Source organism: Lissotriton vulgaris, chromosome 2_1 (assembly GCF_964263255.1).
Source record: "Lissotriton vulgaris chromosome 2_1, aLisVul1.2, whole genome shotgun sequence".
Lineage (NCBI taxonomy): Eukaryota > Metazoa > Chordata > Amphibia > Caudata > Salamandridae > Lissotriton > Lissotriton vulgaris.
Window position 1 is genome coordinate 2,003,468,496 of NC_141687.1, and position 16,410 is coordinate 2,003,484,905.

Consider the following 16,410-nt stretch of genomic DNA (forward strand, 5'->3'; position numbering starts at 1 on the left):
GGAATGGTTTGAACCAGCGCGTGACGTAAAAATCAGGACAATGCTGTCGAGGAGTGCGATTGCTGCTGTCAGGCACTCTTATAATCGGAAAAACGGGTAAACATGATCTTGTGAAGTGAAGAGGTCTGCTGAGAGTGTTTCTGGAGTTTTTGGGGGTGTTTAAGATTTCTGGCGAAATGTGCACTGTGCGTTCTAATCTTTCCTTCCACTGAAAAAGCCATGTTCTCATTTGGCTTGCCTTATTTTCCAATGTTAAGAATCGAAACTGCTTGTGTGCCATTCTTTCAAAATGTGAACCACGCAATGCATACTGTAAAACAAAGCATTGAAATGCAGTGGATACATGCATGTTTAAAACACCTACACATCAATTGAAATGGGCTTATTTGAGCACATGGATTTTTCCAGGTCATTTCGGAGTTGTTGAAAACCTATTGAATGTTGGGCTGCCATCAAATGATACTCAAGTTGTGTTTATTATAGCCTGGTGCCACTGTTATACACATACAAGAAATGTCCTGCCAAAATTACTTCAATCGTTAAACAGGACTGATTTCTTACATAGTTCAGGCACAGATTCACTGTGACATATCTACCTTCCAAGAATGAGCCTTTCCATGACAATAACAAAGCGCAGACTTTGCACACAGTAAAATAGGACAGGCTGTTTGTTGATCATGGGCTATTGATCATGGTAGTAGTCACAGTGGGTTTACCATTTCAGTGATTTCAGTGTTTAAACAACAAGTGTGAAAAATATGCAGGGTGACAGGGAAAGGGGGTACTCCTTAGCATAAGGTGGCACTACTATGCTTTCAAAACCTGTATTGACAATATATCCACAAATATTGTGTAATGCCCTAAAAGGAAATGTCAGGTTTTATTTAACCAGTAACATTTGTATAGATTTGTATAGATTCCCTGCTTCTGGTAATGAAACAGGAGACACACGTTAAAATAAATAATTTTGCAAATCTGGACACCACATTCCCTTGGTTGGACAGAATGGTGCTGTCTAAACAAAAGTAGATTGTCATCTTTTTTTAAAAAAAAATGTTTTATTCGAGCAGAGTATATGGTTCAAGATACATTATGTACAAAAAAAAACAATCATCAATAATCAATAAGGCAGCTTTTTAAGTAAAGCAGCTAAGATTATAGTCATCAAAGAAACAAAGTGCAAAGTTCAAAATAATCTTGTTACATAGCAGCAATGAATGAAAAGCATTTCATAATACACCTAAAGTGAAAAATCAATAAGTTGCTGAAGCAACTAAACCTGCAATCATTGGCCATACAAAGTGCACATTTATCAAAATTTAAAGTGCAAAAATACAAACAAATTCCTAATACACCTAAAGTGTAATGTCAATAAAGTGCTAGTGCCTACTTATCTAATACTCCTAGACTGCAATTTGATGAAAATGCAAATGTCTCTTAATAAAAAGCTGCTACATTGGTCTGCCACTTTCAGTATTATGAACTCTTTAATATTCTCTAATTCTTTAAAAAACTTCAAATTTTTTTCAAATGTTGTTGTCGCTCCTACCCTCGTGGTGTAGGCTTAGATTGTCATCTTGCTATAAAAAAAAAACCAAAGAGTGCTAGTGGCGACAGAGCCTTGAGCTGAGCAGAGACCTCAGCAGTAAAGGAAATGGTCAGTAGCTAGTCTCTGTTAATGTCACACAGTTATCTCAGAAAACCTACCATGAGATCAGCACTGCAGATGCCACCGGGCCGATTTTCTTCATTTCACTTATCTCTTCTTCCCCTTTGTTTACCTTACAATTCATGTCAACGGTATGTGTTTGACCACACCAGCCTCCATACCAAAAGTGCAGATCTGGTAATAACTCTCTGGTTCATATATATCCACCGTATGTAATACAGTAGACAGGTAGTTATGGTTAGGCGACATTTTCCATTGAAAATGTATTTTTAGTTTCCCTAATAACTTTGGCACTGTTATAATAGTACATCTATGTTGGGTTCCTCGTGGTAAATTGTGAGCAGATTTGTGATGTGGGAGCCATAAAATAGGGGGAAGGGTTCAAAAGTTCCCATTTTCACTATCACAAGATTGTCAGCTCCTCAATACAGAAAAAAACGGTATGAAATTACACCACGCTTGGCATGCAAAAATAGTGCCTTTGCTTAGTTTGCGTTAAATCCATTCAGTAATTTTCAAGAAATGTGCATTTCAGGTTAGGGCAGTTAACTGAGGTTTTGAGTAGACGTTCTACTTACAATTTTCTTCAAATCATAAATACGTTTAGATTTGCTCTGTGTGATAAACATACAAATGGCAGAGGACCTCATCATGTTATCCAGGTTTTGGTCTTCACAATGATATTTAAATCACAAGAACGTTGTGTTTTTTTTTTTATAAATCACTGAAAGCTATAGAAAAGAAAAATATATTTGATTACCTTTGCTTGTTTTTAGGCAACGCCTTGGCATCAACAGCAAACATTTTGGAAACAAAGATGATAACAGGAGCTGTATCTTCACTCTTGCAATTCAAAAAAGCTGAAAATAAAATGAATTATAGATTGTTTTAGAATTTCACTACAAGGTCGACTGCCCGAGAGAAAAATGATAGGCAGTTCTTTATTTTATTACGCTTTTTGAATATTAGACAGTAAAATGCAAGGACATTTCTGCAGCATGTAAGAACACTAGTGGACCACTAGTTATGTATATAGTAAAGTTCTCATTTATACAGTAAAGTTGCCATTTTTTAGATTGGTTACTTCTTTTTAGGTACAAATAAAAAAAGTGAGGTTTTCAAATAAAAGAACTCCGTTAATAAAAATTGTCGATGTTTTTGTATTTTGATTTAAAAATGAGTACTCAAGTAATTTATAGTATGTTATAAGATTATAATCATTGATATGTGAAAACATTTTAAGTATAAGATAATTTAAACTTACATTTGCAAGCCAAACAACCCACATGTATTTGCCTACGACACCCACAATGCATCGTAATTGGCCACGTGGGTGCTTTTGTATAAATTTGCAAAACAAACAAGGGACTACTGTTTGTATACCGTGATCAGGGACTGGTAAAGTCCGAAACGCGTAGGTGGGAGAATGGGAGAAACCTATAAGAAAATAAAGCACTTAAACCAACTTTGAAGTGGTGCGCGGCGTCTTCTTTGATGAGGATCTTGATTCGAAAAAAAAAAATATATATATATATATATATATATATATATTTTTTTTTTTTATCCATGAGCTTGGTGTAGGGTTTATATATATATATATATCTATATATATATATATATATATATAGATATATATATATACACACACACATATATATATGTATATATATATATATATACATATATATATATACATATATATCAAACCAAACGCAAGCTCCCAGCGTTATACTTATTACCCAAAATACATAAAGAGCCACTTAATCCACCAGGGAGACCCATTGTGTCATCTAGAGGTAGTTTTCTTGAAAACACCTCTAGATATGTTGACTTTTTTCTACAATATCTAGTGAAACTGCTCCCCTCGTATGTCAAGGATACAGGTGATTTTTTGCGTAAACTTTTAGAAATAGATTGGGAATCAGAGTATTCTATGCTTTCAATGAATGTGTTCAGCCTTTACACGTGTATCCCGCATGACAAGGGCATTGAAGCTTGTAGACATTTTCTTAGTGTAAGATCAGTTTCTTACCTAGCACACACAGAGATGATACTTGAAATGATGACCACCGGTCTCAAGCAGAACTACTTCCTCTTCGATAATAAAATCTATCACCAAACCCTTGGAACATCTATGGGGACCTGCTTTGCTCCATCTTTTGCAGGTCTCTATATGGGGTTTTGGGAAGAGGAAGTAGTGAGTCAGCTTGAACAGTTCAAAGTGAAGGTCGTAATGTACGCAAGGTATATTGACATCTTCTGTATATGGGGTGGAACAGAGGATGAAGCGAATGATTTTGTGAAAGAACTTAACATTAACTGTTTCAATCTTCAGTTGACAACACAGTGGTCTAAAGAGTCACTAGAATTCCTTGATTTAAGACTAACTATCGAGAATGACAGTATTGAGAGCTTTCTGTTTAGAAAAAGCACTGCGGTTAACAGTCTGTTGCACGCCAGAAGTTGCCACTCCAACGCACTTATTCAAAGCATACCATTGGGTGAGCTTCTTAGAGCAAAAAGAAACTGCAGTACAGTTAAAAACTTTGAGAGGGAATCTATGATCATGACCACACGCTTTCTGGAGAGAGGATATACACAAACAACTGTTAATAAGGCTCTTAGCGGGGTGTCTAAACGAACATGAGAATCATTACTCGTAGAGAAGAAAGACACAGTGAAAGAGGATACCAACCAGACCATAAGATTCATAACTACGTACAACAGGCAGACACATGCAGTACGTAAAAGCTTGAATAAATTCTGGCCTACATTAGGTACTGACAAAGATCTTGCGGCCTGTATAGGATTGTATCCACAAATTACATATAAGAGAGCCAGATCTCTTAGAGACACTCTATGTAAAGCAGTTGAACCATCAAAAACAGGAGTAGCAGGAATCCAAGGCTTCTATACATGCAGAAGCTGCAAAGCTTGCAAAAACAGTAAAACACAAAAGAATGCATACTGTCTGCTGAATGCAAGCCATATGTGATTAACAAACACACATCCTGCAACACCGAGTATGCGGTATATGCTCTATTTTGTCCCTGCAGAATGGCCTATATAGGAAGCACTATCCATAAGGCTAAGAAGCGTATATTAGAACATTTACATGCCATAAAACATGGTGACAAAGCTTATCCAATGGCCCGTCATTTTCAAAGCCATCATGAGCAAAACAGTTATCTGTTAAGTTACGTTGTGCTTGACCATGTGAAATGCAATGAGAGAGGCGGAAACAGAATGAAAGAACTCCGCAGACTAGAATCTAAATTGATTATACAGTATAGGACCCTCACTCCATCGGGCCATAATTGTGACGAGGAATTGTCTGTACACTTAGGTTAAACTGAGAAATTGTTTGTATATTTTAGTGTTCTTCAAAGGGATTAGCTCTCCATAGCTTGAAAAAGCCTCCAAGTGTGACATTTTTAAATTGTATGATTTAGTTTATCTGGAGTTTATGTTGTATGTTAAATTTATTTTTAGTAATCTGTTATTTTGTTTAATTTTAAATATGATTTTCTGAAGATGAAGAAATGTTGAAGAATTTGAGTATTCATTTTCTCAGCCCACTAGGGCGGAATCACTTTCGGTGAACCACATATTATCTGTTTTCTTTTAGCCCACTGGGGCAATACTATGTATGGAGGATCACTTGGTTGAATTGCCCACTGAGGCGTGATTATTGTCTCTCCATAGATGCGAACATTCATCGATAAAGTTCATCTTATGCCGTTTTTTGAATTTTGAAATATTATTCAGAGGGCGAGTCTTTTGTCTGTTCATGGTAGCATTGATAAAGTTTATTGAATGCTTTTTTTCAAAAAATGTCACAAGTTGATTTACCACGAAATGCGAGATGCACTGCAACTTGATTATAACAATGCATAATTAGTACAATGTGCTTACATGTTCGCGTATTTATAAAACAGACATGCCATCGACAATTATTGTTTTTAAATAGGATTCAAATGAAATTATGAATTAACTTGTAACCATTTACGTTTTTGATCGTATTCAAAAGTCTGTTTTCACTTTTTATGGTGAAAGGGTATCACGTGTTTATTTAAAAAAGATACAACCATGGATTCCGGCACTCGTGAACAAGGGAGTGTATCCTGAAACGCATGGAGTGTTTTTGCCGGCCATTTGTGCAATAAATTTTGATTGCTGCTAAAGACCTTCGTGAAGGAAGGAAGGAAGGAAGGAAGGAAGGAAGGAAGGAAGGAAGGAAGGAAGGAAGGAAGGAAGGAAGGAAGGAAGGAAGGAAGGAAGGAAGGAAGGAAGGAAGGAAGGAAGGAAGGAAGGATGGATGGATGGATGGATGGATGGATGGATGGATGGATGGATGGATGGATCAGAACCAACCAACGAAGTAGGCACGGACACGAGGCTGTAAGAATATGGCTTCCTTAATGGATCAGGTCACCCTCAACCCGGAGACACGAGAGACGCATTTCACCTGCACAGCAGGCTTTGTCAATCTAAATAGCGCCCTCTTGCAGTAAGTATATATAGCGTGTTTCCCTCTAAGGACAATAGTAAATACTGAAAAAATACTTTCAAGTTAAATACATGAATGTATGCAAATGTACACAGTGTGCTGGTTTCGCAGCTAATATGGCAGGTAAAACACCATCTAACTATATATGCTGGGCACAATGCTCAAATCACATATTGTGGTTCACCTAGACGTTCAAAGCATAAGTACAAACAAATGCAAAGTAAAACTGCATGACATCAGCCTTTAAAGGAACATTCAACTATAAAAACTTGCGGCGCTAATCACTCTTGATATTGTGCCATAATACTCAATATGTAGTTATAATTAAAAATGAACGACGCTGCTGCAAGACATGGCATTGCTTTGGCTCAAATATTGCTTTTGCTCAGTTCGTGAATGTATCCCGGGTAATTGAACTCCGACCCCAGCTCCAAATTAGTGTTCGTGACTGCTTGCTTGAAATATCTGGAAATGCTTTGAAGCCATAGGAGACAGAACAATAGTAAAAGCGGCACCGAGACTACATCATAGTTTAATGCCTGAAATGCAAACCTCCCAGCGCGTGCCTGTCTTCTGATCGGGACTGCCAATCACAAAATGCATCTTGGCCAAAACACATTCAGAAGCAGTTCATATATATATTTCCTATTTTTATAAATTGCTGTTAAATGCTTTACATACCTGTCTTTGAAGTTAAGCCTGCCTGCTTGCAGCCAAGCAAACAAGGGTTGAGCATAGGAATAATTTTCCAAGACCTATTCTGAGCGCTATACTGCTGTGTTAGTGGCCTCCTAGCCCTTAACCCCGGCCGCTCCCCCAATTGCGTCCAAGCCGCTCCTGGACTCACCCATGGACCCTTCTCTTGCAACTCCTGCAAGTTCGACGGCACCAAAACCAGCTCCTCATCCACCAACACCAAACAGAGATCCGACACCAACCACCTAAAATGCATCCTGCTCAACACCCGCTCGGTCCACAGACACGCCATCGACCTCTGGAATCTACTTGACACCATCTCACCGGACGTCGTCTTCCTAACAGAAACATGGATGAATGCCTCTTCAGCCCCAGACATCACCATTGCCATCCCGGAAGGATACAAGATCATCCGTAAGGACCGCATCGAGCAAACAGGTGGAGGCATCGCCATCGTCCATAAGAACTCCATCCGCATCTCAACCAGCTCAGACGTCAACCTTGCAAGCGCCGAACACCTCCACTTCCAGATCCACACCGACCCCAAGACCACACTCAGAGGTACCCTCCTCTACCGGCCTCCAGGACCCCGCGCACAATTCAATGACGACATCACTGACTTTATCACTCCACACGCCCTCCCCTCCGAGGACTACATTCTATTGGGAGACCTCAACTTTCACCTGGAAAAGAACAATGACAACAGCACCACCACCCTTCTGGACAATCTTGCCAACCTCGGACTCAAACAACTGGTCACTACCCCCACCCACATTGCTGGTCACACACTCGACCCTATCTTCACTTCCAGCAAACATGTCTCCTTCAGTCACACCACAGCTCTTCACTGGACGGACTACAGCTGCGTTCACTTCACATACAATAAGACCACAATCCACAACCATCCTCAACCCACCATGCGAAGAAACTGGAACAAAATCACCATCGACCAGATCTCCTCATCGCTTCTTCAAAACCCTCCTATCCACTCCTCAAACGCCGACCAAGCAGCCATTAACCTCACCCAATGGATATCCAACAGCGCCGACATCCTAGCACCGCTGAAAAAACGTCAAAGCAAACCAGGCAACAAAAACACCTCCTGGTTCAACGATGATCTTAAGAAATCGAAGAAACACTGTCGCTCCCTCGAGAAGGCCTGGAAAAAAGACCCAAACACCAGCACCAGGGACGCCTTCAAAAACGCCACCCGCATACACCACCAACTAATCCGGTCTGCCAAGAAAGCCGCATTCAAAGACCGTCTAGATAACAACGCCCACAACAGCAAGGAATTATTCAACATCGTCAAAGAATTTACCAACCCTTCAGCCAACTCCAACGACATCACTCCCTCTCAAGCCCTCTGCGACTCCCTAGCTTCCTTCTTCCACAACAAAATTGCAGACATCCACAACAGCTTCGACTACCAACCCGGAGACCAACCCACCCAACCTTCTGCCGCACCCTCACCCCCCTTGAACATCCTCAATGACTGGAACCCCATCTCCACTGAGGACACCATCCGCCTGATGAACTCCATCCACTCAGGATCCCCAACTGACCCATGCCCTCACCACATCTTCAACAAAGCAGACTCCATCATAGCTCCACACCTCCGAGACGTCATCAACTGCTCCCTCTACTCCGCCACCTTCCCGGAAAGCTGGAAACACGCAGAACTCAGCGCCCTTCTGACAAAACCCACAGCTGACCCCACCGAACTCAAAAACTACCGCCCCATCTCGCTTCTTTCATTCCCGGCCAAAGTCATCGAGAAAGCTGTCAACAACCAACTCGCCTCCTTCCTCGAAACCAACAAATCCCTCGACCCCTCACAGTCCGGCTTCAGAGCCAAACACAGCACTGAGACCGCACTTATCGCAGCAACAGACGACATTCGAACTCTACTGGACAATGGAGACACAGTCGCCCTCATCCTCCTCGACCTCTCCGCTGCCTTCGACACAGTCTGCCATAGCACCCTTCTACAGCGCCTCAGAAACGTAGGAATCCAAGGAAAAGCACTGGAATGGATCACCTCGTTCCTCACCGGAAGAACCCAGAGAGTCCGCCTCCCACCATTCAAGTCAGAGGCCTCTGAAGTCATCTGCGGCGTGCCACAAGGATCGTCACTCAGCCCCACCCTCTTCAACGTATACATGAGCCCCCTCGCGGCCATCGCTCGCCAACACAATCTCAACATCATCTCCTACGCGGATGACACTCAACTGATCCTATCACTCACCAAAGACCCTAACACCGCCAAAACCAACTTACACGAAGGAATGAAAGAAGTAGCCGAGTGGATGAAGCACAGCCATCTGAAACTGAACTCAGACAAAACAGAAGTCCTCATCCTAGGCACCTCCCCCTCCGCCTGGGATGACTCTTGGTGGCCAGAAGCCCTTGGAAAAGCACCCATCCCGACGGATCACGCACGGAACCTGGGCGTCATCTTGGACTCCTCACTCTCGATGACCAGACAAGTCAACGCCGTTTCATCATCTTGCTTCAACATTCTTCGCATGCTCAAAAAAACATTTCGCTGGATCCCCACCGAAACTAGAAAAACGGTCACCCACGCACTGGTTACGAGCCGACTGGACTACGGAAACACACTATACGCCGATACCACCGCAAAACTCCAGAAAAAACTCCAACGCATCCAGAACGCTTCAGCCAGGCTCATTCTAGACATCCCGGTAAAGAACACATCTCTGGTCACCTGAAAAACCTCCACTGGCTCCCCGTAAATAAGAGGATTACCTTCCGCCTCCTAACCCACGCACACAAAGCACTTTACGAACTTGGACCCGAATGCCTCAACACACGACTGTCCTTCTACACCCCCTCCCGTCAGCTACGATCCTCCAACCAAGCCCTTGCCACTGTACCTCGCACCAACAAAACCACCATGGGAGGTAGATCCTTCTCCTACCTGGCAGCTAAAACCTGGAACTCACTCCCCACTCACCTTCGCCTTACTCAGAACCACCTAGCATTCAGAAAACAACTTAAAACTTGGATATTCGACAAGTAATTCCCCACCCTTCCTCTAGCGCCTTGAGACCCTATGGGTATGTAGCGCGCTATATAAATCTCTTGACTTGACTTGACTTATTGCTAGTGGCAGATATACCTTTGTCCCTACTAATAATCCACTTTCCAACATTTGGTGCTCAGCGGTGTGTATGAGGACTTGTGTTTAAAAAGTATACTTTTCAGTAAAGTAAATTAAGGTTGTAAAAATACACTTAATTACCTTAGAACAAAAGTTTGATTTGGGGAATTTGGACTAAACTGTTTATAATCCATTGTTTTGATTTGTCCAAATTCCTCTAAGTCTGTTGTGCCTAGTTGTTGTGACCCAAATCTAGGGAACCATGGAGCTGGACCTGGCTAAACTGTCCCAGTTCAGGAAGGCTGATCTTAGGGTACAATGTAGGATGAGGGGGCTGCCTCCTGCCCACACGATTAGGAAGGCAGGTGTGTTAACTCCCTAAAAGCCTGGGCTGGGGTAGCTATGGAGATTCAAGGGGGATGGAGGGTGTTCCCCCCAACCTCACCCAAGAGGAGGGTGAGGATGGAGCCTTTACCATTTTCTCTAGTGTTAGCCATATGAGTCCAGATGGTGGGAGGGGCGAAGGGTCCCTTGCTCAGCAACCACCACAGTCCCTTGCAGAGAGACAGCTTGAGGCTCAATTAGCTTTGGAGCAGAGGAAACTGGAATTGACTGAGAAGAGATGGGAGAGAGGGGAGGTTTTCAAAAGAAATGGTGGCAGTGAAAGTTATGAAGATTTTGTGATGTCCATGGGTGGTGGATTTGATCACAAACTTCACAAGGGTATAGTGCCCAAGTACATCGAGGGGGATAACATTGATAAGTGGCTAGCAGCCTTTGAGAGGGCCCTTAAAATTAGTAGGGTCGGGGCGTGGCTAGCAGCCGAGTAAGATGGCTGCTCAGTGTAGAAGCTCCGAGGAAGACGCGCCTTTCACATGAATCTGAACATTTATCCGGTGCATGACTGCATTCCAAAGGTCTGTGCTGGGGTCTGGGACCGAGCGGCGGCTGTAGGCGAAACTCCGATCGAAATCCGACACCGGGTGCCAGTGCCAGCCGAAGGTGACCCACAGTGGCCTGCCACCCACGCAGCGACCGGGCCCTGGACTGCAAGGGGATCCCGGTGCGAGGCGAGCAAACGGCGGACTGAGGCGGGCGGCGGAACAGGCGCCGGGAGCACCATTGGTCATACCGAGTGGAGGGGCGGCCTCTGCGCACGCTGGAGACCGGGTGACAGCACACGCCGCCGGGGTAGGGGTGAGTGAAGAAAGACCGACGAGGGGAGGCCTGGTGGCGGGGCCGGAGCCGGGGACTACATTACTCAAGGCCCGCGCCCTCTGCTGAACTTTGAGGCACGGAGGCCCGAGAATCGGCGGCCGTAGTGAGGGCGCAATTTACATCTGGAGGACGCTCAGGGGACACTGCCCCCCCACCTTAAGTGTCCATCAGCGCAACAAGCATTGGCATGACAAGGGTCGCTGAGAATCCACATGCCTTGGTGGCACAGTACTGGTGCAGTGTAGGAGAGGTGAACGGGAGCGTGTGATTCAGGCCGGTACTTGGGACTTGAGCCAGTCGCAGTAATAGAACGTCAAAGCACTCCGCAGCTCTTGGATGAGTAGGTGTTCCGTATACGAATTAGCAATACAGAGTAAACAGCCTTGCACGCCCGACGGGCCACGGGGACCACGAGTATGATAGCAACGGCAGCCCTGCGCAGTGCCACACCCGGACAACAGTCGGCGACACCATGGCAGGCAGGGGCCCACGGAATCAAAACATGCAATCCAAATTGGACAAATACCCCTATGGCAAAGACTTTCCACCACTTCCAGCGGGACGACACTCCTCTAGGAAAACAGCACAGGGCGAGGAGGCAAAAAAAGTGACGCTGGAGGATATAATGGCGGCCCTGTCGAGTGTTCAGACGACAGTGGGGTCGATCTCCACTGATGTCTCCCTACTAAGAGCAGACTTCCAGAAAATGATGGACAGAGTCCCTGAAGTCGAAAAAGTCACCAAAACATTGGTGACTGCCACGTTGGCACTGCAGAAAGCGATGTCCCGGCTCGAGACTGAAAATAAGCTATTGACGGAAAAGCTGGACGACCAGGAAGGGCGCTCTCGCAAGAACAACGTTCACATTCTTGGTATTCCGGAAAGTGAAGGTGTTCCAGCAATGGACTTACATGTTGAGGACCTGATCAAGATGCGACTACAGCCCAAAGGACTCTCCAGCTTTTGTTCTGTAGAAAGGGCCCGTAGAGTTCTGGGCGGCAGACCCAAACCCGGGGCACCCCAGGACCGGTGCTCACCCGCCTATTTAACTTCCGAGATAGGGACGCCATCTTACAGACTGCGAGAGTCTCCCCGCCGATTCGAGTACAAAACTCAACAATCTCCATCTTCCCGGATTACACAGCAGCGGTCTCCCGGCGCAGGCGAAGTTTCCTGGAGGTAAAAAAAACATTACGGGCTCAAGAGCTGCCCTATTCCATGTTATTTCCTGTGAAACTACGAGTGGTGGCAGAGGGCAAAACATGTTTTTTCGAAACGCCGGAAGAGGCACATGACTGGCTTGAAGGGTGGCGACGAATGGATCAACCGTGCCGTGGTAACAGAACCCAACGCCGAAGAGATGAGATGGCGGATACAAGCAGCCAAGATCAACAAAACTTACACCTTGAATGCACGCCACGGTCTGACCCGGAGAATATCGGCCAGGGCTAGAACTACCAACAGGGTGACACCCGGGAAGTAATCACCTGTATATGAGAAAGCCACAGACGCGCCGAATTCGGACACTGGACTGCAGCAGGCCGCGGAGAGCAGGGAAGGCCGCGCTTCCCTTGGACTTCTTACCCCCATCAATCAAGTATTATGTTCTGATTTGGGATGAAGCGCTCTGCTGAGTTGGGGTGGCGGGCGGTTCCGAGTCCGTCAGGCAGGAAGGCAGGGTGGGTGGGTAGGGTAAGGGGTTGGGAAGTTTTGTTTATGTTCTTCTTTGTTCTAGTTTGTCACGGCACTGATGGCAGGGCAGACTGTCTTAGGAGCGGCAGGTCTCAATATGACTTAGGTAGACAACGACTCATGCTAGTTCAACACTGTATCCATGGCACCACACACCCCAGCTGAACGCGCCCAGGGCACGATCCCAGAAACACAGGTGTCACCCCTCGTAATATCAACATGAAATGTCCACTGTCTTGGGGACAAAATTAAGAGGGGACTGGTACTGCAGGCCCTGAAACGTCAAGCCCCCGCATTAGCGCTATTACAAGAAACGCACCTCACGGGCACGGCATGTAAGGCACTAGACAGATGGGATATAAGATGGTGGTGCACTCCGGGTTCTCGTCAGGCTACAGGGGAACAGGCATCCTGGTGCGGAAAAATTCTTCCTTCATAGTCCCCCAAACCAGGAAAGATGACATGGGGCGCTTTGCAGCACTGCAGGGTCAATGAGAAGGCAGGCTCAATAATGTGATATTGATGTACATTCCCCCGGCGCTTCACGCGGCGACGCTCCCAGCACTGAGCGATTTTCTACTTACACTGTCGGCAGGAGACCTTATTAACGGGGGGACTTCAATGCTACATTGGACGCCAGCCAGGATAAATATCCGGTTACGACACGGGCGCTGGGAGTCTCTTGATTGCAGAGCTTCACGGAGGCACTGGGGCTGGTTGATGTTTGGAGGCATTCCCATCCCGCAGCGCGTCAATTCACGTTCCACTCCAATGCACACAATAGACTATTTCATGATGCTGGACACTAGCCTGCAATATGTTGAGGATATAACGATCAAACCCAGAGGCATCTCAGATCACTCCCCAGTTGTGTTGACCTTCTCCTATCATCAAAAGTCCCGTCGGAGGGTTTACCCTATCTACCCTGGGTACCTCCAAGTCCTAAAGATCAGAAAAGACCTCCGTAAAACCACAAAATACTATTTTGCGGAAAAGCTGCATCGGTCGGCTCCCCATCAGTGGTTTGGGAAGCCTGCAAGACTGTCATTAGGGGGCAAGCAATTGCGTCCATTACAGGGCATAAGTGAGAAAAGCAGAAAGAACTGCTGGACTTGGAGATAGACTTGCGCTCGGCCGAAACAGAACACTCAGCAAACCCCACACCTGACACAACGCATATTCTGCACCTCAGACAAGAACGATACAGGGACTACTTACGAACTCAAACTGTGAGTTCGTAAGAACTCAAACTGTGACTAGCCTGGCTGCAACTAGGCATAAGATATATGACGTAGGGGACAAGGCAGGGAAACTGTTGGCTTGGCTGGATAGGCGCGAAGTTGGTACTAGGGGAATACTGCAAATACGGACGTCTGAGGGACGACACACAACAGACCCCCGGGACATAGTAGATACGTTAGCGGAGTACTTTTGAGAGGTTTATACACCGACGTCGGGAATATCTGAAGCTGAGGCAGCGGCGTTCTTAGCACAAATAGAAATGCCAAAACTTACACAGGAGGCCTCTCTAGATCTGGAGGCAGATCTTACGGAGGACGAGTTACAAGTAGCAATCCGCTCGCTGCAGTCAGGCAAAGCACTGGGACCCAACGGGATCCCAATAGAATGGTATAAGCAGATGGCAGAAACTATTTGCCCTCATTTATTGAAGATGTACTACGACAGCCTTGAGAAAGGCGAACTACCACAAGATCAACGGATGGCCACGATAGTAGCTATCCTGAAAGCTGCGCCTCCTATCGCCCAATATCTCTGCTTAACGCGGAGGCTAAAATTCTAGACAGACTACTAGCCAATAGGTTGCTGACACACCTCCCACACTTGATTCACCCGGACCAATCCGGCGTTATGCCAAATAGGAACAATGCACTAAACCTCAGACGCCTACATGGTGCACTGGCCAAGGCACCATCTCTATCAGAACCGGCTGTTATCATGTCCCTAGATGCAATGATAAAATTACAAAAAACAATTTGATGGACAGAATGTAGATCAATGTCTTACATTCACCCCAGTACAAGGATCTGGGCCTAAATCCATCGTTTTTTGCACTCCACACCACCCTGGGTCAGATAATGGCTTTATGCAAATCAGCTCTGACCCTGTGCCCCATGGGAACAGTCCAGTCCGAACTACAACAGCCATATCTTTCCCAGACCGGAATCAAGCATCCGAGGACCGGACCGGTTTCGAGGTAACACCTCTCATCAGCCCGGCTAGCTTGACTCCAGTGGTGTGGAGGCTCTGGGACCCACGTCTGAGCTACCCCAGTACACTCAGGGAGAAAATTACAAAAAACAATTTGATGGACAGAATGTAGATCAATGTCTTACATTCACCCCAGTACAAGGATCTGGGCCTAAATCCATCGTTTTTTGCACTCCACACCACCCTGGGTCAGATAATGGCTTTATGCAAATCAGCTCTGACCCTGTGCCCCATGGGAACAGTCCAGTCCGAACTACAACAGCCATATCTTTCCCAGACCGGAATCAAGCATCCGAGGACCGGACCGGTTTCGAGGTAACACCTCTCATCAGCCCGGCTAGCTTGACTCCAGTGGTGTGGAGGCTCTGGGACCCACGTCTGAGCTACCCCAGTACACTCAGGGAGAAAATTACAAAAAACAATTTGATGGACAGAATGTAGATCAATGTCTTACATTCACCCCAGTACAAGGATCTGGGCCTAAATCCATCGTTTTTTGCACTCCACACCACCCTGGGTCAGATAATGGCTTTATGCAAATCAGCTCTGACCCTGTGCCCCATGGGAACAGTCCAGTCCGAACTACAACAGCCATATCTTTCCCAGACCGGAATCAAGCATCCGAGGACCGGACCGGTTTCGAGGTAACACCTCTCATCAGCCCGGCTAGCTTGACTCCAGTGGTGTGGAGGCTCTGGGACCCACGTCTGAGCTACCCCAGTACACTCAGGGAGAAAATTACAAAAAACAATTTGATGGACAGAATGTAGATCAATGTCTTACATTCACCCCAGTACAAGGATCTGGGCCTAAATCCATCGTTTTTTGCACTCCACACCACCCTGGGTCAGATAATGGCTTTATGCAAATCAGCTCTGACCCTGTGCCCCATGGGAACAGTCCAGTCCGAACTACAACAGCCATATCTTTCCCAGACCGGAATCAAGCATCCGAGGACCGGACCGGTTTCGAGGTAACACCTCTCATCAGCCCGGCTAGCTTGACTCCAGTGGTGTGGAGGCTCTGGGACCCACGTCTGAGCTACCCCAGTACACTCAGGGAGAAAATTACAAAAAACAATTTGATGGACAGAATGTAGATCAATGTCTTACATTCACCCCAGTACAAGGATCTGGGCCTAAATCCATCGTTTTTTGCACTCCACACCACCCTGGGTCAGATAATGGCTTTATGCAAATCAGCTCTGACCCTGTGCCCCATGGGAACAGTCCAGTCCGAACTACAACAGCCATATCTTTCCCAGACCGGAAT

At 45.6% G+C, this 16,410-nt stretch overlaps 1 protein-coding gene across 4 annotated transcripts in view; it reads right to left on the reverse strand.

Annotated features, from left to right (window-relative positions):
* Positions 1–16,410, reverse strand: part of EFL1 (elongation factor like GTPase 1) — a 1,188,367-nt gene that overhangs the window by 884,014 nt on the left and 287,943 nt on the right. For all 4 annotated transcript variants that reach the window (XM_086958226.1, XM_086958223.1, XM_086958224.1 and 1 more), the window contains exon 12: positions 2,430–2,529. In XM_086958226.1, the coding sequence (XP_086814352.1) occupies positions 2,430–2,529 (100 nt within the window). The remainder of the gene's footprint in view (positions 1–2,429; positions 2,530–16,410) is intronic.